Source organism: Microcebus murinus, chromosome 19 (genome assembly GCF_040939455.1).
Source record: "Microcebus murinus isolate Inina chromosome 19, M.murinus_Inina_mat1.0, whole genome shotgun sequence".
NCBI lineage: Eukaryota > Metazoa > Chordata > Mammalia > Primates > Cheirogaleidae > Microcebus > Microcebus murinus.
In genome coordinates, this window is record NC_134122.1 from 1,068,906 (window position 1) to 1,089,754 (window position 20,849).

At 62.8% G+C, this 20,849-nt stretch overlaps 1 protein-coding gene across 1 annotated transcript in view; it reads right to left on the reverse strand.

The window, feature by feature from the left end:
• Positions 1-20,849, reverse strand: part of UNKL (unk like zinc finger) — a 36,757-nt gene that overhangs the window by 13,759 nt on the left and 2,149 nt on the right. Inside the window, exons 3-9 of the mRNA XM_075994932.1 lie at positions 13,434-13,610; positions 12,145-12,278; positions 8,484-8,619; positions 7,152-7,269; positions 5,743-5,827; positions 4,906-4,988; positions 2,248-2,307 (exon numbers count right to left, since the gene is read on the reverse strand). Coding sequence (XP_075851047.1) covers positions 2,248-2,307; positions 4,906-4,988; positions 5,743-5,827; positions 7,152-7,269; positions 8,484-8,619; positions 12,145-12,278; positions 13,434-13,610 — 793 coding nt within the window. The remainder of the gene's footprint in view (positions 1-2,247; positions 2,308-4,905; positions 4,989-5,742; positions 5,828-7,151; positions 7,270-8,483; positions 8,620-12,144; positions 12,279-13,433; positions 13,611-20,849) is intronic.

Here is a 20,849-nt window from a genome sequence, read left to right on the forward strand (position 1 = left end):
TGAGCCGACCCTGCCCGCCAAGGACGACCTGGACGCCCTCCTGACCAGTCACCGAGAGGCCGCCGTCCCGGGTCACGGCCAGCCCCACCCACCCCTCTGCATCCCAGCCCGGCCTGGGTCCCGCTCCAGGACCGCGCCAGGGCTGGACGCCTTCCCCAGATGAGGGGAGACTGTCGCCCTCGGAGGTCCCGGGTGGCTGAGCGTGGGCTGCAGTTCTCGGTGCCGCAGAGCAGGTCCTGCCGCCCCGTCGGAGGGGAGCCCCGTCACCGTCACCTTTATTTTTTTTTTTGAGACAGAGTCTCACTCTGTTGCCCAGGCTAGAGTGAGTGCCGTGGCGTCAGCCTAGCTCACAGCAACCTCAATCTCCTGGGCTCAAGCAATCCTCCTGCCTCAGCCTCCCGAGTAGCTGGGACTACAGGCATGCGCCACCATGCCCCGCTAATTTTTTCTATATATATTAGTTGGCCAATTCATTTCTTTCTATTTATAGTAGAGACGGGGTCTCGCTCTTGCTCAGGCTGGTCTTGAACTCCTGACCTTGAGCAATCCACCCGCCTCGGCCTCCCAGACTGCCAGGATGACAGGCGTGAGCCACCGCGCCCGGCCGCCTCTGCGTCTTTAAAGCAGAGCCCAGGACGCAGAGGGCCCAGCAGCGCGGACGCCCAGCCCACCGGGCTCTGGTCCGAGGGCCGTGACCGGGCCGGACCCTGCACTCCGACGGAGCCGAGACTCCCATGCAGTCCCGGGACGCCTCCCTCCTCCCCGCGCCTGTGGGCGGACAGCTCCACACTGGGGTCTCCCGGCAGCCACGCGGGGCAACAAACTGAGAGGGACCGAGGAGGAAGCCTCCGGTATGAGTGGGCCCCAAGCCCCGCACGGACCCTGCCGGGGACCCTGCTGGGGTGGGGAACGTGTGACCTCATCCCGGAAATCATCGCAGCGGAGAAAGACGCCCTCAAAGGTTTAAGGGGCCACTTCACCCCACGGCCACGATGGCCGCAGACGGGTCACTTGTGGGGCCCCCACCAGCAGGGAGGGGACACAGCGAGGCAGGGTCGGAGGGGCACCAGGCCTCGGCGACGCCAGCGCCGCGCCGTCTGCCTGGCTTCTTTCTCTCTCTTTTCATACGACATGCATGACATAAAATCTGCCGTTTTAGGCCGGGCGCGGTGGCTCACGCCTGTAATCCCAGCACTCTGGGAGCGAGGCGGGCGGATTGCTTGAGGTCAGGAGTTCAAAACCAACCTGAGCAAGAGCGAGACCCCGTCTCTACTATAAATAGAAAGAAATTAATTGGCCAACTAATATATATAGAAAAAATTAGCCGGGCATGGTGGCGCATGCCTGTAGTCCCAGCTACTCGGGAGGCTGAGGCAGTAGGATCGCTTGAGCCCAGGAGTTTGAGGTTGCTGTGAGCGAGGCTGACGCCACGGCACTCACTCTAGCACTCACTGGGCAACAAAGTGAGACTGTCTCAAAAAAAAAAAAAAAATTGCCATTTTAAAATTAAAAAAAAAAAATTGCCATTTTAGCCATTTCTGAGTGCGCAGTCCTGTGGCATTAAATTCGACGCTTCCACACTGCGGCACAGCCGTCACCACCACCCGTCTCCAGAACTTTCTTCCCGAACTGCCACTCTGTCCCTGTTAAACACTAAGCCCCGCAGCCACCAGGCCGCCTTCCTTTTCTGTGGCCTTCGGCCTCTCTGGGACTGGTGGACGCAGATGGCCGTGTCCGCACGGCTAGCAGACGTCTTTGCTACGAACGGAACCGCGTCCCGCCCCGGCCGGGGCCTGTGGGGACGTGAGGGTGGCCCTAGGTGACTGTCGTCCTTGAAAGGGGACGAGACACCAGGGACGTCCTCGTACAGAGGCACGAGCCCGAGAGACCCCAGGCGGCACAAGCTGAGGAGAGGCAGGCCCAGGGAGGGACCGGCCCTGGGACACCTGAGCCGGGCAGGAAACCGAGTCGTCTCAGCCGCTGGCCTGCGGGCTTCGCTGTGTCGCCCGAGGCCAACCAGGGGCCTCGTTCCCCCCGGGAGAAAACGTTAGGAAGCTTTGGTTTTGTCGTTTCCAGAGTAGGACACAAACGTTTTCAAACACTAAACAGAGACAGGGCACAAGTTGAAAGTGATTATACAACGACCAGCGTCAACCAGGTGACCCTGTGGGTCAAGGGTGAGAGTGGCCAAGGACACGTGAAAACACCACGTGGGCGCACAGACGCCGGGGCCTCGGGGGTTGGTACCTGCTGGTCCTGCCCGCCGGCTCTCTGGCCGCCGTCCGCAGGTGAGTCTCTCTGCTTTGCCTGCAACAGAAGAAATGCTCACGTCAGGGAAAGAGCAGGGAGAAAATGTCAATTAAAAATATACATAAGGCCGGGCGCGGTGGCTCACGCCTGTAATCCTAGCTCTCTGGGAGGCCGAGGCGGGCGGATTGCTCGAGGTCAGGAGTTCGAAACCATCCTGAGCAAGAGCGAGACCCCGTCTCTACTACAAATAGAAAGAAATTAATTGGCCAACTAACATATAGAGAAAAAATTAGCCGGGCATGGTGGCGCATGCCTGTAGTCCCAGCTACTCGGGAGGCTGAGGCAGGAGGATCACTTGAGCCCAGGAGATTGAGGTTGCTGTGAGCTAGGCTGACGCCACAGCACTTGCTCTAGCCTGGGCAACAAAGTGAGACTCTGTCTCAAAAAAAAACATATGTATACATATGTGTGTGTGTGTATACATGTATATACACATACACACATAAACACCTGAGCTTTACTCAGAACTTAGAAATTTCTAATTCTTTTTTTTTTTTTTGTATTTTTTTGAGACAGGGTCTCGCTATATTGCCCAGTCCGGTCTTGAACTCCTGACCTTGAACGATCCTCCCACCTCAGCCTCTTGAGTAGCTGGAGTTACAGGCATGTGCCACCGTACCTGGCCTAAAATGCTAATTATTGAAGGTCTCATAGAACCTGCCACCTGCTAGCCCTCCTGAATTCCATCTCTTCCACGTGAACGTCAGTCCCTGACCTCTGGGCCGGTCTGCGGGAGGGCAGAGTGCGAGGTCCACGCGCCCTGAACTGACAGTGGCGTCAAACCCCAGACAAAGCCACTAACCTGACGCAAAGGCTTAGGCTGAGACCGTAGGAACCACTGAGGGACAGGTAAGAACACGTGAGTCTGCCACCCCGGATACGCCGCTCTGGGGTAAAGACTGATTTGGGCTGAAGGCAGAGGAGAGACGGCAGACACAGGAACAGCCGCTGCCTCCTTCTGCCTCAAAGCAGAAGCGGGTGTGGGTTCCCTTTGCGGACCTGCCCCCACTCGGCGGGGAGACTGAGCCCGGGAAACAGAACTCACCAAAGTGACCCTAACCTCCCGTGCGTTTCCCCCACGCACTTCCCTTCCCACGATTTACTGGCCCTAGACGCCAGGTCCCCTCCCTCCGCCCTGTCACTTCTCTGCAGCTCCTCGCCCTCCGCTGACATGGTACCAAGCCCCAGGTCTCCCCGGTCCTGGGGGCTCGACTTCTTTCCTGCAAGCCTCTGCGTAATAAACCTTTGCTCCCGTAATCTTGTACCAGTTTAGTTTGCAGGCCCCACACACGGAACACGAAAGGTAGAGGAGAAAGCTCTTTCCTCCCTCACACGTGCAGAAGCCCTGGTCCTGACGCACCACCTTCCAGGAAGGGTGCCCGGCGCAGGCTCTGCTCCCCCCCCCCCCCCGTTCCCTCATGTGGGACACGGGCACAGATGCACAGACCAGACGTGCTCTGGGTGTGAGCAGCATCCTGACTTTCACTCTTAGTTTTATAATGAGCTCCTGGTGGCTGCCTGGGTCATCCACTGGCCTCCCTTCCCTTGCTTTTTTTTTTTTGTTTTTTTTGAGACAGAGTCTCACTCTGTTGCCGGGCTAGAGTGCCGTGGCGTCAGCCTAGCTCACAGCAACCTCAAACTCCTGGACTCAAGCAATCCTCCTGTCTCAGCCTCCCGGGTAGCTGGGACTACAGGCATGCGCCACTATGCCCGGCTGATTTTTTCTATATATTTTTAGTTGTTCAGCTAATTTCTATTTTTAGTACAGACAGGGCCTCGCTCTTGCTCAGGCTGGTTTCCAACTCCTGACCTTGAGTGAGCCTCCCACCTCGGCCTCCCAGGGTGCCGGGATTATAGGCGTGAGCCACCACGGCCAGCCTTCCCTTGCTGGTGTCTGGATTTGGAGACAGGCCCAGCAGGATCACAGAGGCTTCTCCGGTGACCACGGGCAGAGGATTGAAGAGTGCCCGTGCCGGGCCAACCTGGGCAGGGCCTCGGCCCTGTACGGCCCTCTCACCTGCTGCCTGGCTGCAGAAAACTGGGGTCACCTTTGCACTCCTCCCACCCAGCAGTGACCCGCAGATTTGGGCGAAGGCCTTCAAAGTGGCTGACCAAAGACCAGGGCGTCACGGCTAAGTTGCTGAGGCCAGGAGTTTGAGCCCTGGGTCTAAGATAAATGAAGTGATAGGCTGGCGCGGCGGCTCACGCCTGCAACCCTCCTCCACGCTGCAGGAGGACGAACAGCAGAGGACGAGAAGTGGGGAGGGAGGACGGCTGGTGTTTTCCCCTCGCCGACACCCCCGCCTGCACCAGCCCCACCGAGGCCTGGGCCGCCAGTGCCACGAGGACGCCGCCTGGACTATGGCCACCCCGGGACGGGCCTCCTCTCAGGGCCACCCCGGGACGGGCCTCCTCTCACGGCCGCCTGGGCGGCGCGCCCTGCTCTGCCCAGCCAGGACGTGGCTGGGATCTTTCTAGACTCTCCTAGAGTGCGGCCACGCCACAGGCAGACTCCGCGGCGGCCGGCACCCGCGCCCCCAGCAGCTGGGGCAGACCCAACAGCCCCGGCGCCCTCCCGGGACGACCTGCTCTCACCGTTCCGGGGTGGCTGCTGCCGGCCGAGGGGCTGGTGGAGCCAAGGTCGCGGCCGCCCCAGTCGCTCGCGGCTCCGAGGGCCTCTGCCGAGAAAGGGGAACGGCGTTGGAGGGGCCGCCCGCACCGCAGCCCCACGCTGGGCACCGCAGCCCCACGCTGGGCACCGCAGCCCCACGCTGGGCACCGCGAGCTCCGGGTGCGAAACATCGGTCCTACAGTGTGGGGGGGGCAGCCGGAACAGCAACGCGGACTGCCCGGCGCAGCGGGACGTTTACGTTCGTGTTTCTAGCGGTTTTATCACCGACAGCCGCATCCACAGCGAGGGTGAGAAGGGCTGCGCTTCCAAACACAAGACGGAAAGGAGCCATGAGCTGGCGACTGGCCCCGGAACCCGGGCCCGAGCTCCACGGCCGGGAAGAGAAACCGCGAGAGGTCGAGGAAAGGTCGAGCCCTCGCCCGGGCCCCAGGGTTTCTTTCTGCCATGGGGGAGACTTGTCACGGGCCACGAGGTCCCCAGAGCTCAGCCCTCATCGTAGGGACATAAACACGAGGCTCGGGAACCCCCACGGCCCAAGGCCACCGGCCAGCCCTGCCTTCAGGGTGCTGGTGTCGGCCAGCTGAGCAGGCGCAAGGCGTGAGGCCGGCTCAGGTGAGCAGGCTTGAGGCCTGGTGCACCCACGGCAGGGTCCCTCCAGGTTCCCGTCCTCGGCGCCTGCTCTGGGCAGAAACCCCAGTAGCGGTCTGCAGAATCGCTGAACCGGGTGTGGGGCGTGGGGGCGCGGGGTGTGGGGGCGCGCGGCAGTTGGGAGGGCGCCGTGTCGGGACTCGGCTACTCACTTTCAACGTGCGCGAAGGCGCAGAAGGGGCCGCGCGGGCAGTACCCGGTCTGCCGCATGTCGTTGCACTTCGTAGACTTGTAGATCTAGGAGACGAGAAGGGAGAGAGACAGACTGACGGACGTGGGCTTCGGGGAAGGCCAGAGCCGGCTCTGCCACCACGTGGAGAACTGAGCTCCAAGTCGTGGCAAGAGTCGCCCGGGAAGAGGGGTGTGGATGCCGCCCCCCCCCCCCGCCCCCGACATTGCACCCTTGGCCCCCAAATCCCCCTGCCCAGAGCACGCTGGCGATTCCGCCGGAGGGAAGGCCGGAGGGCGGCTGGTCCCTCCCGGCCCGCCGCGCTGCCCCAGCTGGCCGCCCTCCTCCGTCCCACTCATCCTCCTGCACACCTGGGCCAGGGCATCCTGAGGACCCAACCCGCCCACATGCACCGCTGGGCGCGGGCGTCCTGGGGACCAGGGCCCACACACACCGCTGGGCCAGGGCGTCCTGGGGGCCGGGGCCCACACGCACCGCTGGGCCAGGGCGTCCTGGGGGCCCACACGCACCGCTGGGCCAGGGCGTCCTGGGGACCGGGGCCCACACGCACCGCTGGGCCAGGGCGTCCTGGGGGCCAGGGCCCACACGCACCGCTGGGCCAGGGCGTCCTGGGGGCCCACACGCACCGCTGGGCCAGGGCGTCCTGGGGACCAGGGCCCACACGCACTGCTGGGCCAGGGCGTCCTGGGGACCGGGGCCCACACGCACCGCTGGGCGCGGGCGTCCTGGGGACCGGGGCCCACACGCACCGCTGGGCCAGGGCGTCCTGGGGACCGGGGCCCACACGCACCGCTGGGCCAGGGCGTCCTGGGGGCCCACACGCACCGCTGGGCCAGGGCGTCCTGGGGACCCACACGCACCGCTGGGCGCGGGCGTCCTGGGGACCAGGGCCCACACGCACCGCTGGGCCAGGGCGTCCTGGGGGCCAGGGCCCACACACACCGCTGGGCCAGGGCGTCCTGGGGGCCAGGGCCCACACGCACCGCTGGGCCAGGGCGTCCTGGGGGCCCACACGCACCGCTGGGCCAGGGCGTCCTGGGGGCCAGGGCCCACACGCACCGCTGGGCCAGGGCGTCCTGGGGGCCCACACGCACCGCTGGGCCAGGGCGTCCTGGGGGCCAGGGCCCACACGCACCGCTGGGCGCGGACGTCCTGGGGGCCCACACGCACCGCTGGGCCAGGGCGTCCTGGGGGCCAGGGCCCACACGCACCGCTGGGCCAGGGCGTCCTGGGGGCCAGGGCCCACACGCACCGCTGGGCCAGGGCGTCCTGGGGGCCCACACGCACCGCTGGGCCAGGGCGTCCTGGGGGCCCACACGCACCGCTGGGCCAGGGCGTCCTGGGGACCCGGCCCGCCAGGCAGGGACGTACCTCGGGGTGGAACTGCTGCTCCGTGCGCGAGTGGCAGTACTGGCAGCCGTCACCGCCATCACAGCGCGCGGGCTCCCCCCACTCGTCCCCGCGCTTCACGCTGGGGCAGGGTGTGGACCTGGGGAGGGGACGCGTCACAGCCTTGCCCCCGAGGGTGGACAAGGAGCCCCTGCCCGTCCCACGCAAGGAAGCGGGTTGGGAGCCCCGAGTCCACATCTCGCAATGTTAACACAAGCCCAGGTCAGGGACAGTGCTGCGTGTACAGCGAGCGGGGGGGTGGGGGTGGGGGGTGTACAGCGAGCGGGGGGGGGGACAGCGTGGGGGGGATAGCTGGGGGAGGGGGCGGGGACAGCACCCTGCGGCCACGGGGGCTCTGCCTCCTCGCGTGCCGATGCAAAGTGGGACCTGGGACTTTCGATCCCACGATTGGAAAATCCCAACCAAATGTTCAAGGCTACCCACATCCTCCCACCCTTCACGTGCTTTCTGGGAGCTTTACTGTGACTTATATGGATTCACAGAAAAAGGAAGCCACCGTCAGGGAGAGAGACCTTTGGGTTTTTAAAAATAATCTTCCATCCCTTTGCCCTGCAGCAAATCCACCACGCTTCAGCCCCCTTCCCGAGACCTCGGCTCCCTCCACTCCCAACTGCTGGGAAAGCCAGTGTGTGCCTCGAGCCGGCCACGCCTCCCCGACACGGAAGACAGGACGGGGGTGGGGGGCCAGGCACGGACAGCCCGGGGGTCCCGCGGCCCAGCCCCCCAGGTGCAGCCTGCAAACCCCAAGGGGGCTGGGCCGGGTGCAGATGGGGGGCAGCTGGGACAGGAGCGCACGGCCGCGTGCACGGGGTAGGCGCCCAGGCCCAGCCCAGCGAGGCCCAAACCCAGAGGTCGGTCAGAGCCCAGCGGAGGGGGAGCCGCCCTGCCACCCCGGGTGTGCGAGGGCCCAGGACAGGACCTGAGGGCCTGGGGGCTCTGAACCCAGAGTCGTTCCCGGCCCCCAGAAAGCCACAAGCAGGTGGGAACAAAGGCGGGGCCCAGGCCAAGCTGGGGTCCACCATGTGCACCCCCCGATGCCTGGCGGAGGGCTCCAGCTGGGGGTCTCGTGGGAGCCCTGTGCTTGGGTTGGAGGCCCGTCCCCGTCGCCGTCCCCAGGCCCCGTCCTGCCCGCCGCAAGCCACCGCCCTTCAAGACAGCTCCTCCCCATGGACCACGGCGCCAAAGGGCAGCCCCCACCCCAGAACCGGTCTGGGGGGGGCGGTGAGGCCGGCACAGGGAACACTGCCCGGGACGGCTGCATTGGCCCCACGCCCACGCCGCAGGTGGGCTCACCTGTATTGGAACCTGCGGGGGTCGCGCCGCCGGTCCCTGCTGCTGTGGAAGTGAGGGCAGGCGTAGCCCTGGCGGCACAGGCGCGGCGGCTTCGGGCACTGCTCCGTCTTGTAGCTGCCCAGCACGAAGGTGGAGTCTGGAAAAGGGTCCACACACACGCCTGTGCACGCGGGCTCGCACGGCACACGGCAGCCCGACGGGGGGCACCGCCACGTGCCCGTGCACAGGCGTGGGAGAAGCGTAAGGCGTAAGGCGGGCCCCGGTGCCAGGGGAGGCACATGCTGCCGCCCGGGGGCCTTGAAGACGCCGGGCTCAGCGAGAGCCAGACGCCGATGCCACACACGTGTGATTCCGTTTGTGTGGAACACAGAACGGGCAGACCCACAGAGAGAGGGTGCGGGAGAGTTGCAGGGGCTGAGCCGGACGGGGGTTTGATGGGTACGGGGTTTCTTTTTCTGTTTTTGTAGAGAGAGGGTCTTGCTATGCTGCTCAGGCCGGTCTCCAACTCCTGGCCTCAAGCGATCCTCCTGCCTCAGCCTCCCAAAGCAATGGGGCTACAGGCAGGAGCCACCGAGCCCAGCCAACTTCTGTTTTCTTTGGAGTGATACAAATGTTTTGTTTTGTTTTTGAGACAGAGTCTCACTCTGTTGCCCGGGCTAGAGTGCTATGGCATCAGCCTGGCTCACAGCAACCTCAAACTCCTGGGCTCAAGCGATCCTCCTGCCTCAGCCTCCCTGGGAGCTGCAACTACAAGCATGCACCACCATGCCTGGCTAATTTTTTCTATTTTTAGTAGAGGTGAGGTCTTGCTCTTGCTCAGGCTGGTCTCAAACTCCTGGCCTCCAGCAATCCTCCCGCCTCGGCCTCCCAAAGCGCTGGGACTACAGGCGTGAGCCATTGTGCCTGGCCAACTTCTGTTTTCTTTGGAGCGATACAAACGTTTTCTAACTAGACAGACGTGATGGCTGCACAACTTTGTGAACATACTAAAACACCACTGAAACGTACACTTTAAAATGGCTAATTTTTTGGCCCTAACGCGAACGGCGGACTGGGAGGTAACCCCGTCAGCGTTTCTCATCAGCCGTGAAGGGCCTGCTGAGGGTGCGGGTGTGGGCAGAGGAGGCTGGGGGGGGGCAGAGAGCCCTGGGGAAATCTCTGCATTTTCCACTCCGTTTTGCTGTGAACCTAAAACTGCTACAAAAAATAAATATTTTTTTAAAATGCTTAACTTTATGTCACAGGAATTTTATCTGGAAAACCTCAAAAAACAGAGGTAATTTAAAAGCAATAATCAATGGATTCCTAAAAGTTAAGAGCCTTTCTTGGGACGGTTAGCGACCTGCACCGTAGTGACATTCGCTGCTGCTCTTAATCACAGAGCGAGAGGAAACTCAACGCTGTGATACCGCCATCCACACCAGTCCACCTGCGAACGGCTGACTGAACGGCAGAAGACGCACACAGCGCTGCGTGGACAGAGCGGGGCAGGCGTGGGGACAAAAACGCTGCTTTTCAGGAAAGAGGCTGGCTGGCCGGCGTGGTGGTGCCCGTCGTCCCAGCGACTCGGGAGGACGGCTCGAGTCCCGCAGTTGGAGGCTGCAGTGAGCTGTGACGAGGCCACCGCACTCCAGCCCGGGGGACAGAGCGGGACCCTGACTCAAAAGGGAAAACACAGGAACAAGGAGCGGGCAGACGCTTGTTGGCGAGTGTCGGCCAAGCGCCTCCCTCAGGCGGGACGCCGCGCACCGAGCGACATAAACCCACAGGGACGGCCCGTGCTCGGATGGCTTCAGAGAAAACCAACCTGCAAGAAGCACGCCGAGGCTAAACACACAGAAAGACACCGCGAGCGTGTCCTTACGATCACTAAAGGAGGGAACACGCCGCTTAAACGTGCGTGGACATGCAGACGGCTGGTGAAGCAGCACGCACGCTGCGCTCAAGGCCTCTAAGAGCAGGCTGTGAGGAGGCGCCCCCAGCAGGTGGCGGCTAAGCAGGCCGTGCTGCGTCCTGACAGCGGAACACCGCGCAGAACCGAGCGGGAACGGGAATCGCGCCCCGAGAACACACGGGGGAACCTCACACGCGTGCTGCCAGGGAGCAAAGGCCACACCGGATGGCCCCCACGACACTCAGGCAGGGGCAGAGCCACGGGGACAGGAAGACCAGTGGCCGCCCGGCGCTGCAGGGAGGGGACGCACAGGGCATCGCGGCCGCCCCGCACGAGACATAGGAGGACACGCGTCGCTGCCTGTGTCCACACCCAGGTCACACGCAGTGTCGGCAACCACGGACGTCAGCTGACGGAGCAGTGGCAGCGGCTCAGCTGTGACAAGGGTGTTTGTGGCGGGCGGGGGGACGGAGCCTCCGTGCTCTGCGCCTCTGTCCTGCGCATCCCGCCCGCCCCGGAGGGTCCGACTGAAACGCAGCGCGGCGGTCCGGGGCGCTGCCCCCACGCGAGGCCGGACTCCGTGCCTGGGACTCCGCCTAGCACACCCTGAACACGGAAGCCAGAAACCTAAACCAGGAGTTTTTCCAGCAGCAATGGAGGGGTGCAGACGTGTAGAAAGAGGGGGTCCCACGACCGCCCCAGCACCGCCCTTGTCTGTCACCGTCCCCCACTTCCCTCCCTGCGCCCAGTGTCTTGGAGCTGAGCTGACCAGCGGAGAAAGCGGGCCCTCACCTCGCACCTGGACCTGGTGCTGTCTGCAGGGGGGGGCCGGGACCGGGGAGATGGGAACGGGGAGACCGGAGCGACCAGAGCAGGGGCTGGCCCAGCCCACAGGCACGAGGGGCGGGTCTCAGGCCTTGGCCCTGCGGGGCCTTTGCAGGCAGCCTTTGCCCAGAGGAGCGAGCCCTGGAGCCCTCCTGAAACCGGGCGGTGTCCCCACACCACGGGAGGCCGCGGCCAGCCGCACTGCCCGGCTGAGCCCTGGCGCCGGCCAGGGAGGGGCTCAGCGTGGGTGTGGGGGGCAGGGAGAAGCCGCGGCGGGCGCGGGCTCAGGGAAAGCTCCCACGGTCTTGCTCATTACTCTGTCCCTGGGCCCCAGCACTCGAACGTCTAGGCAAAGCGAGCTGGGGACACGCGTGAGAACGTCACTGCCCGTGTGACGTGCCCAAGCCAGGCAAACCGGGAGGCAGGGAAGGGGGGTCGAGGCTGCAGGCCAGGGGCCTGCGCCTGGGTGAAGGGTGTTCTGGAGCCGGAGGGGCCGTGGCCGCACACGCCGCCATGTGCCGCCCCTGGGCGGCCTGGCCTGCACCACTGCAGCAAAAACAAAAGCCCAGACTTCACCGCCTGCGGTCCCGTCTTGCGCTGGCCAGGACCCCAGGTCCCACCGCCCGAGGGACAGGTCCAGGGATGCACTGTGACGACCCCGCTCATCTGAAAGCCACACCCCCAGAGGCACCGGCTGGGCCAGGCAGGACCCGGGCGCCCCGGGGCAGGAGTGTGGTGGCCCCAGCCCGGCCCCAGGCCCGGCGCCCCACAAGCTGCCACGGGAGCTGTGCCGTCCCCTCAGCCCGGCCGCCGGTCCCCGCTCAGGTCCCACCCAGCCCCGGCCACCTGCACCTCAGACCCCCTGCACGGGTCCTGCGGGTCTCGTCGCGGCAGGTGTGACAGCCGCTGGCCCGCCCACTCCTGCGCAGCCGCGGGGTTTACCTTGCCACCGGGGGTCCTCACCCAGGATCTTCTCGATCATGGCCTGGCTGGCCAGGACCCCGGGCTGCAGATCCGGGGCGCCGTCCCCGCCGCCAGGCTGGCCGTTCTGGAAGGCGTCCTGGGCCTGCAGCTCCCTGCAAAGAGCGACACTGCGGTCACACGCCTGGCGGGAGGCAGGTCGCAGGGCACAGGGCTCCACGGCCACGGCTCTGTGTCCCCGCTGTGCACAGCTGCCTCAGTGTCCCCGGGGATGCCGGCTGCCTGCAGGGCCACGGACGGGGTCTCGGCGGGCACAGCCCATCCTGCAGGACAGTCCCGGCCCAACACCGACACCCGGGGAGCCGAGGGCTGCCCAGAAAGGACTTCTTTCCTGCCACACCCAATGCTGGGCCGTCCACCCTCGTCCGCATCCTCACGAACCTAACGTCCACCCTCGTCAGAACCTAACGAACCGCCAACACAGGAGGACACACCCAGCTAGAGGAGCCTGGTAGCTTTCTCATCAGAAATGAAATCAAGGCCGGGCACTCACGCCTGTCATGCTAGCATTCTGGGAGGCCGAGGTGGGAGGATCGCTCAAGGTCAGGAGTTTGAAACCAGCCTGAGCAAGAGCGAGACCCTGTCTCTTCCGAAAATAGAAAGACAATATCTGGACAACTAAAAATATATAGAAAAAATTAGCCGGGGCCGGGCGCGGTGGCTCACGCCTGTAATCCTAGCTCTTGGGAGGCCGAGGCGGGCGGATTGCTCAAGGTCAGGAGTTCAAAACCAGCCTGAGCAAGAGCGAGACCCCGTCTCTACTATAAAATAGAAAGAAATTAATTGGCCAACTGATATATATATAAAAAAAAAATTAGCCGGGCATGGTGGCTCATGCCTGTAGTCCCAGCTACTGGGGAGGCTGAGGCAGCAGGATTGCTTGAGCCCAGGAGTTTGAGGTTGCTGTGAGCTAGGCTGACGCCACGGCACTCACTCTAGCCTGGGCAACAAAGTGAGACTCTGTCTCAAAAAAAAAAAAAAAAAAAAAAAAAATTAGCCGGGCATGGTGGCGCATGCCTGTAGTCCCAGCTACTGGGGAGGCTGAGGCAGGAGGATTGCTTGAGCCCAGGAGTTTGAGGTTGCTGTGAGCTAGGCTGACGCCACGGCACTCACTCTAGCCTGGGCAACAGAGCGAGACTCTGTCTCAAAAGAAATGAAGTCGAGGCTCAGAAAGGAATCTGCCAGGGCGGGCGGCGCCAGAGGTGTGAGGGTGGCCGGCTCCCGGGTGCCCGCCTGGGGTGCCCGCTCACCTGACGTCGCACACGGGCGGCCGCAGGTCCAGGGGGCCGTGCGCGAAGGCGCAGTGCAGCCCGTTCTTCACGCAGTGGCCGCGCGCGTCGGTCTCGTGGATGCAGGTGCCCGTCTTGTAGTAGCGCAGGTGGTACTTGCGCTCCGTGTCGCCCGCCGTGCGGTGCAGGCAGGGGCACCTGCGGGCCGAGGGCGAGGGCTGCAGCGGGTCCCGCCGGAGACAGCCGGAGCCTCCCGCCCCCACCCCCCACCGCACAGCCCCTGACGTGTGCGGTGGCCGCCGCCCGGACGTCTGGGCTGGCGGGCGGATGACGTCACCGAACGCTGCAGCGCCTGTGCCCCGCATTGGGCCCCGCCAGGCACTGGGACGACCGCAAACCCCCGTTAAACACAGCACCAAACTTCCGAGACAACCGTCCCTCCCGACTTTTTCAGTAGACTTTAAACCGCCCTAGAAAAATGAAGTACGAGACCAGCACGCAGGGCCGTGGGCCATTTTCCTGACAAGTTGGTACCGGAGCAGGGACGGGACCTCTCCCGTCCGGCATCCTGGTGCTTTTGGGGACCCCGAGAGGGAAGGAGGGAGGGAGGGAGGGAGTGCAGGGTGAGGCGTGGGGACTGGCCAGGAGGGGGCCGGGGCAGCGCCACGTCACATGGCCACTCGCGCCACGCAGGCCCGGAGCCCCACGCTCCCAGGGAGCGTTGGTCACAGGCGGCTCTTGGAGCAGGAGGGGGCGTGGCGGACGGGAGCCCACACCCAGGGAGGCGGCAGCAGCAACAGAGACGACTTGGAAGGTTCCGGCACTCATGGGGCACCCCCAGGTCAGCGGATGGCATCACAGACGCAGGAGGAAGAAGAGGAGAGCAAAGGACCCCAAGCCGCAACGGCACCAAGGACCAGACCACCTGAGCAGCCCGAGGGCAAGGCCGGGAAGGGCAGGGCCGTGGTCACAAGCCCCCAGACCCACGGACAAAGACCTCCACCCGCGCCGGGCAGCACCGGGGAAGGCCGTGTCCGCCCGGGGCACCTGCCGTGGTCAAAGCTACCCCGTCCCGGGAGGTCAGGAAAGAAAAGCTCCAGCCAGACCGTCCTGAGCACCCGTGCGGAGCCAGGGGACGGGGCACCCATCGGATCCCCAGGGTCCCCAGGAGCCAGTGAAGCCGGAGCAAAACCGGAGCGGCATCGCAGGCCCAGAGGTTCCGCTCCTGAGCGCGTTTCCAAGAATCCCTGCGCTCACTGCACTATAATTCACGACAGCGAAAAGTGGAGACCACCCAAGTGTCCAGCACGGATGAAGGAATAAACGAAAACGTGGTCCGCCCATACAGTGGATCTTCTGTTGTTGTTGGCAGAGACGTGGTCTCGCCCTGCTGCCCAGGCTGGAGTTCCGTGGCGGGATCCCAGCTCCCTGCAGCCTCCAACTCCTGGCCTCAAGCAATCCTCCCACCTCAGCCTCCCAGAGTGCTGGCACTACCGGCATGAGCCACCGCGCTGGCCTCACAATGGATTGTTATTTAGCCTTAAAAGGGGAGGAAAAGGCTGGACGCAATGGCTCACGCCTGTAATCCTAGCATTCTGGGAGGCCGAGGCGGGAGGATCGCTTGAGCTCAGGAGTCCAAGACCAGCCTGAGCAAGTGCGAGACCCCGTCTCTACTATAAATAGAAAGAAATTAATTGGCCAACTAATATATAGAGAAAAAATTAGCCGGGCATGGTGGCACATGCCTGTAGTCCCAGCTACTCAGGAGGCTGAGGCAGGAGGATCACTTGAGCCCAGGAGATTGAGGTTGCTGTGAGCTAGGCTGACGCCACGGCACTCACTCTAGACTGGGCAACAAAGCGAGACTCTGTCTCAAAAAAAAGGGGGGGGGAATTCTGACACACCCCAATGTGGATGAACTAGAAAACACTGCACTAAGTGCAAGAAGCCAGACACAAAAGGACAAATAACACACCATTTCCCTTCCAGAGGTGGTTACGGCAGATCAGAAGTTACCGGGGCTCAGCAGGGGAGGATGGAGAGCTGTGGTTTAATGCGCGTGGCGTTTCTGTTTTGGACGACAGAAAAATTTTGGAAACAGATGGTGATGGTCGCACAACATTGTGAATGTGATTTTAATGCCACTCAGTTGTATGGACGAAATGGTAAAATAAAGGGCAAGTTTTATGTCACACATATTTTACTGCAATTTTTATCAAAGCCATTATAGACAGACACGTGGGAGAGAGAGGGCTTCCTGGGTTTGTACGTTGAGATGGAATCACTGGCAGACAAGCGCTCCAACTGTCCTAGTGCAGTGCAGGGAATGGGTGCTGAGCACACCTGAGTGACCAGCACCTGGACGAGAAGGTGGAACACAGCTAGCACAGGGACCACTGCAGAGAAACAGAATCGGGGCTGGGCGGTGGCTCACGCCTGTAATCCCAGCACTCTGGGGGGCTGAGGCGGGAGGATCGCTCAAGGCCAGGAGTTGGAGACCAGCCTGGGCAACACAGCGAGACCCTGACTCCACAAAAAATGTTAAAAATTAGCCGGGCGTGGTGCCGCCTGCAGTCCCAGCTGCTCGGGAGGCTGAGGCATGGGGATCCCCTGAACCCAGGCGATCGAGGCTGCAGTGAGCTGAGATGAGGCCACCGCACTCCAGCCTGCGCAACAGAGACCGTGTCTCAAAAGAAAAACATCATGGAAAGAGTCCGCTCGTGTGCAGTGGGATGGAGTTTCAGTTTGGAAGGATGAAAAAGTTCTGCAGACGGACGGCGGCCGCACAGCACGAATGTACTGAACACCACTGAACTGTGCACTTAGAAGTGTCAAGACGGCAAGTTTTGTTATATGTACGTGACTACAACAAAAAAATAAAGCACAACTAAGCCAATGCGAACCCGGCGTTTTATAAAAATGGCTCCAATCTTCAGAAAAACCCATGTACCGGACCGCGAGTTCAGCGTGAGATCGCCACAGGGCAGGTGGGCAGAGCGCCAGGATGGCTCCCTCGAGGCTCACCCGCCACTCGGGCCGGGGAGGGGTAAACAGCTGGGAGGCGTTGCTAAAAGGCTGGTGGGGAAGGAGGGTGGGGAAACGCTCCGGACGCCGCCAGGTGCCGGCCAGGCCACGTTCACAGGGGCGCTCACGGAAGTGACCGCTGTGGCACCCTTCCCCAGCTCCCCTTTTTTTTTTTTTTTTTTTGAGACAGAGTCTCACTTTGTTGCCCAGGCTAGAGTGAGTGCCGTGGCGTCAGCCTCGCTCACAGCAACCTCAAACTCCTGGGCTCAAGCGATCCTCCTGCCTCAGCCTCCCGAGTAGCTGGGACTACAGGCACGTGCCACCATGCCCGGCTAATTTTTTTTATATATATTTTTAGTTGTTCAATTAGTTTCTTTCTATTTATAGTAGAGACGGGGTCTCGCTCTTCCTCAGGCTGGTTTCAAACTCCTGACCTCGAGCAATCTGCCCGCCTCGGCCTCCAAGAGTGCTAGGATTACAGGCGTGGGCCACCTCGCCCGGCCAGCTCCCCGATTTTTAATCTACGCTCCCCCGTGGTCCTCTCAGGTGAGCATCATCTCGTTGCTTCTCCCTGACCGTTGCCATGGCAACCAGAGCGCTGGTGGCCCGGCCTCCCAGTCTCCAGCACAGAAGCACCACCTGGGCGCCATTCTCCCACTCGGGGCTCCGCCTCCTGCTCATTACACGGCCTCAAAGCTTGGCCTGACCTTGGGACACCGGAGAAGGTTTAAGGGGAAAAAGATGCCTTGACCTTCAGGGCGTGGGGGATGGGGGCAGATAAAACACGAGGGCTCCTTGGACGGCCGGAGAGGGGACCGGGAGGGCCCCAGGGGTCGGGGTGACACTCAAGGTGCCCAAACCCGCCCGAAACAATTAGCAACCAGAACAGCGGGATTAAAACACAGCTCCACTGACCGGCACCGGCGGACGCAGCCAGCATGACACCCCCACGCCCTGCAACCCTAACCAGCCTGGCAGGAAGGGGGGAACCGGCCAGGGGCTGAATAAGGTTCCCAACCCATCTCCAGGAGCCCGAGAAACTTCCCCTTCCCTCAGGTAACCCTCGCCTGCGGGGGGCAGGGGGGATGTCCACGAGACCCAGGGCCACCCGGAAGGCCTGTGACCCATGCTGTCCACCCAGCTCGTCTCCAGGGGCTGCTGACGGCTGATCTGGGACTGCACGGCCCGGAGGGCCACACGGGCCACGTGACAGCGTCCCAGCCTTGGAGGGCTCGGGCTCCGATGAGGGTCCAGAACGCTGCACACAAACCACCAAGGCGCGGCAGTGTGCAGGCTGAGCAAGGAAGGTGATGGGGGAGCCATGGGGGCAAACGGCAGGGCTCGGGGGCAAACTGGAGGGGCTGTCTCTGGCGTGCCTCCCCCCCCCCCACTGACACCGGGCCAGCTCGCCCCACATGGGCCCTGCACCCCCTGCCAAGGCTGCCCTGGCCCCTGGGTAGGATGGGGACACCCTGTCGCACCCCCCCCCCCGGCGTGGCCCTCCTTCCTCTCCCAAGGAGCCTCTCTGGGCAGAGGCGTCTCCCACCAGCCCAGGCTGAGGCCACGTCCCCCTGCCCCAGTGTCCCCCCGCCCCACCCCAAGGCAGGCGGGGCTCAGGCGCTGCACTCAGTCGGTGGAGAGACGGCTGAGCCTTGGGAGTGTTTTCACACTTTCCCATGTGCCCCCCGCAGACCCCAGCTCAGTCCCCAGGCTGCGACCCCGCTCAGCTGGGCAACTCGGAACCAGCAAAATCACGTCTTCTGGGCTGCGAGGGGCCCCTGACCGCATGTTGTGCCCTGACAGAGGTTCTGGGTGGTCCCCTCGCCCCAGACGCCCAAGCCAAGTTCGCTCGTGACACCGGGTCAAACAGCTGTGACCTCTCTCGGCAAAGGGAAGGAGCACCTGGGCCTGGGCCAGGGCGTCCCGCTCATCCGAGCATCGCGGGACCTTCCGCAGAAACAGGCTCGGACAGAGAGAGGCGCCGGCAATAGTCAATCCCGCCTGGACACGGACCCCAGGATCTTTCACGTGTCCTCCCAGCAGACACCAGGGAACACGCGTGGAGGCCACTGAGTCACAGTCCCTCGGCCACCTGGCAGCGGCTCTGCCCAGACGCCCCACGCAAAGGAGAGGCCCTGGGGGGCTGCCCACTGGGGTCCACTGGGGCCCGGAAACAACAGACAGACCTTACCGCCGCCCGGAGGGACGCCCACATGCACGGGATGAGGCCGTTTTCCACTGAAGCAGAAACACTGAGGGGCCGGGGGGCCCCGGTGGCCTGTCCCCTCCCTGTGGGGTTAAGAGGGGCCGTGGCTCTGCAGCTGCAGGCAGAGTGCCTGCTCCGACTGTTTTCCCGACAAGACAGACCCTCGGAGGCCCCTCGGTTCCGCACAGAAGCCTTTTCTTCTCGTTGATCAGAACACACGCCAGTTTAAATCAAACCACCTGACCACGCCCCAAAGCTGCGAGCACGTGCTCTCGTGGAAGTCGGCCGCGCCAACCGCACCTGGGTTCAGGTGTGAAGACCCAGGGAGCGGGCGCAGCATCCGGCTGCAGCTGGGCCCGGAGTGTGCCTGCCACTGCCCGGGGGACCCCGCAGGCCGGGCCTGGCCCCCCCGCAGCCGACAGCGCCTGGAGGTTCCCATGAGGGTGGGGCCCCGCACACGTGACATGACAGGGGCCAAGCGTGCCCTGCCACAGGGAGGGGGCGTGTCCGCTAGAACAAGGGTCTTTGGGGGGGGACGCAGAGGGACCTGGCAGCGTGCGTGGGCAGAGGGCTGTCAGCCGGTGGGTGGCACCCACCAGGGAAAGGGGCCACAGCGGAGATGCCCAAGGAGGGCTGGGGGAGGACCCTGAGAAGTGACCTCGGGGGGCACAACCGGAGGGAGGGAGGGCTGGCACGAGGGGGTCCAGGAAGACTGCCCACTGGGAAAAGGGGGTGACAGCAGGGACACCCACAGTGGGGCGGTGATGTAGGGGTAACATTGAGGGGGGCAGCAGGGAGGGGCACAGAAGGGAGTAAGGCCAGAGGGAGGATGCAGCGGGGTGCGAACCCTCCTGGGGTCCCCAGCCCCCGCCCCAGGGCACCCCCCCCCCAGCGCCAAGACCAAAGAGGGCTGGGTTTCGCCTGACACTAGCTAAAGGGTCTATTGCTCTTTGACACATATTCGTGTTTTAAAATGACAGGTTGGTAGTACACAGGCCCAAAATAGAAATTTCAAGAACCAGTGAACTGAAATATAAGGAGAGGCCCTGTCCTTGCTCTGAAAGGTGGTATTATCTATTTACAAACCCCGTGGCAACCGGCGTGGACCCGAACACGTAACTCAGGGGGAGGGGCTCTGGCTGTGCCATCTATGCAGTGAGGGGAAGTCCCTCTCCCGCAGGCGGAGTGGTAATTACTACGCAAGGAGTCCGGGGGGACAGCCCGCCAAACACTTGCTAAAGGGCTGGAGCAAGTCACATCATGGGCTCCACAAAAGTGACAAACAAAATCTTTAATAAGATGTGCGTGATTCTTACTACGTGCAGGTGTACGCAGGATGCACCGAAAACAGAAAACACCAAACAAGCACCTACGTCCCACCTACGTCTGTCAGAGACAAGCGGCAAGCCGCTTAGACTGCGTGCTAGTATTTTTGTAATAAATGATTGCTTATTATCTAATTACTACTTGAGCACAGCTTTAAACCACCACCCACAGGCATGTGTCCACGCAGCGCTGGTCACCCCAGTAAGATCTGGACACCACCCTGGCGCCCCCACACCAGGGCACCCTGGCTCGGGAACCCAAACGGCTGTGAAAAGATGCTCTCGTTATACGCACCAAAGGCATCGCCGGCGAACACTGCCAATTAGTCCCCCAAACTCAACTCTGAGACAGGACAAGCTGGGTTACTGGTCTACACACGTCCAGGGGTCCCCGAAACAGGGTCAGGCAGCAGTGGCCCCACTTTCAACTCAAGACGTCTAGTCTGGGGAGGTGACGGGTCTGGCCACGGGCAATCTGAGACGGAGCCCAGATCCCAGCCAGACAAACGCCTGTCTTCTAAAGACCTGTTTGCAGTAGGCAGTTGCTCAAAAGGCAATTAGATAACCGCATTCCCAGGACTGCACAGAAGCGGAACACCATCCTCCCCGACACAGGCCAGCTACACTATTTGAAGTTTAGTCATCGAGCTGCCTCAACGACAGCACCGTTTAACTATCTGAACAACTTTTCAACGAGTGTGTTATGGTTGGTAACGTGATCACCACAGATCAAAAGTTTACTCCCTGACCTACGACGCATTCTTTTGGAAAATAAAGGAAAGCAGACTTTGCATGGGTCTGTGTGTGTGGTGGGGTGACAGGGGTCCTCCAAAGGAGGGGTCCCCAGAGAACCAGGTCCCTTCACAAGACCAGGAGATGGAG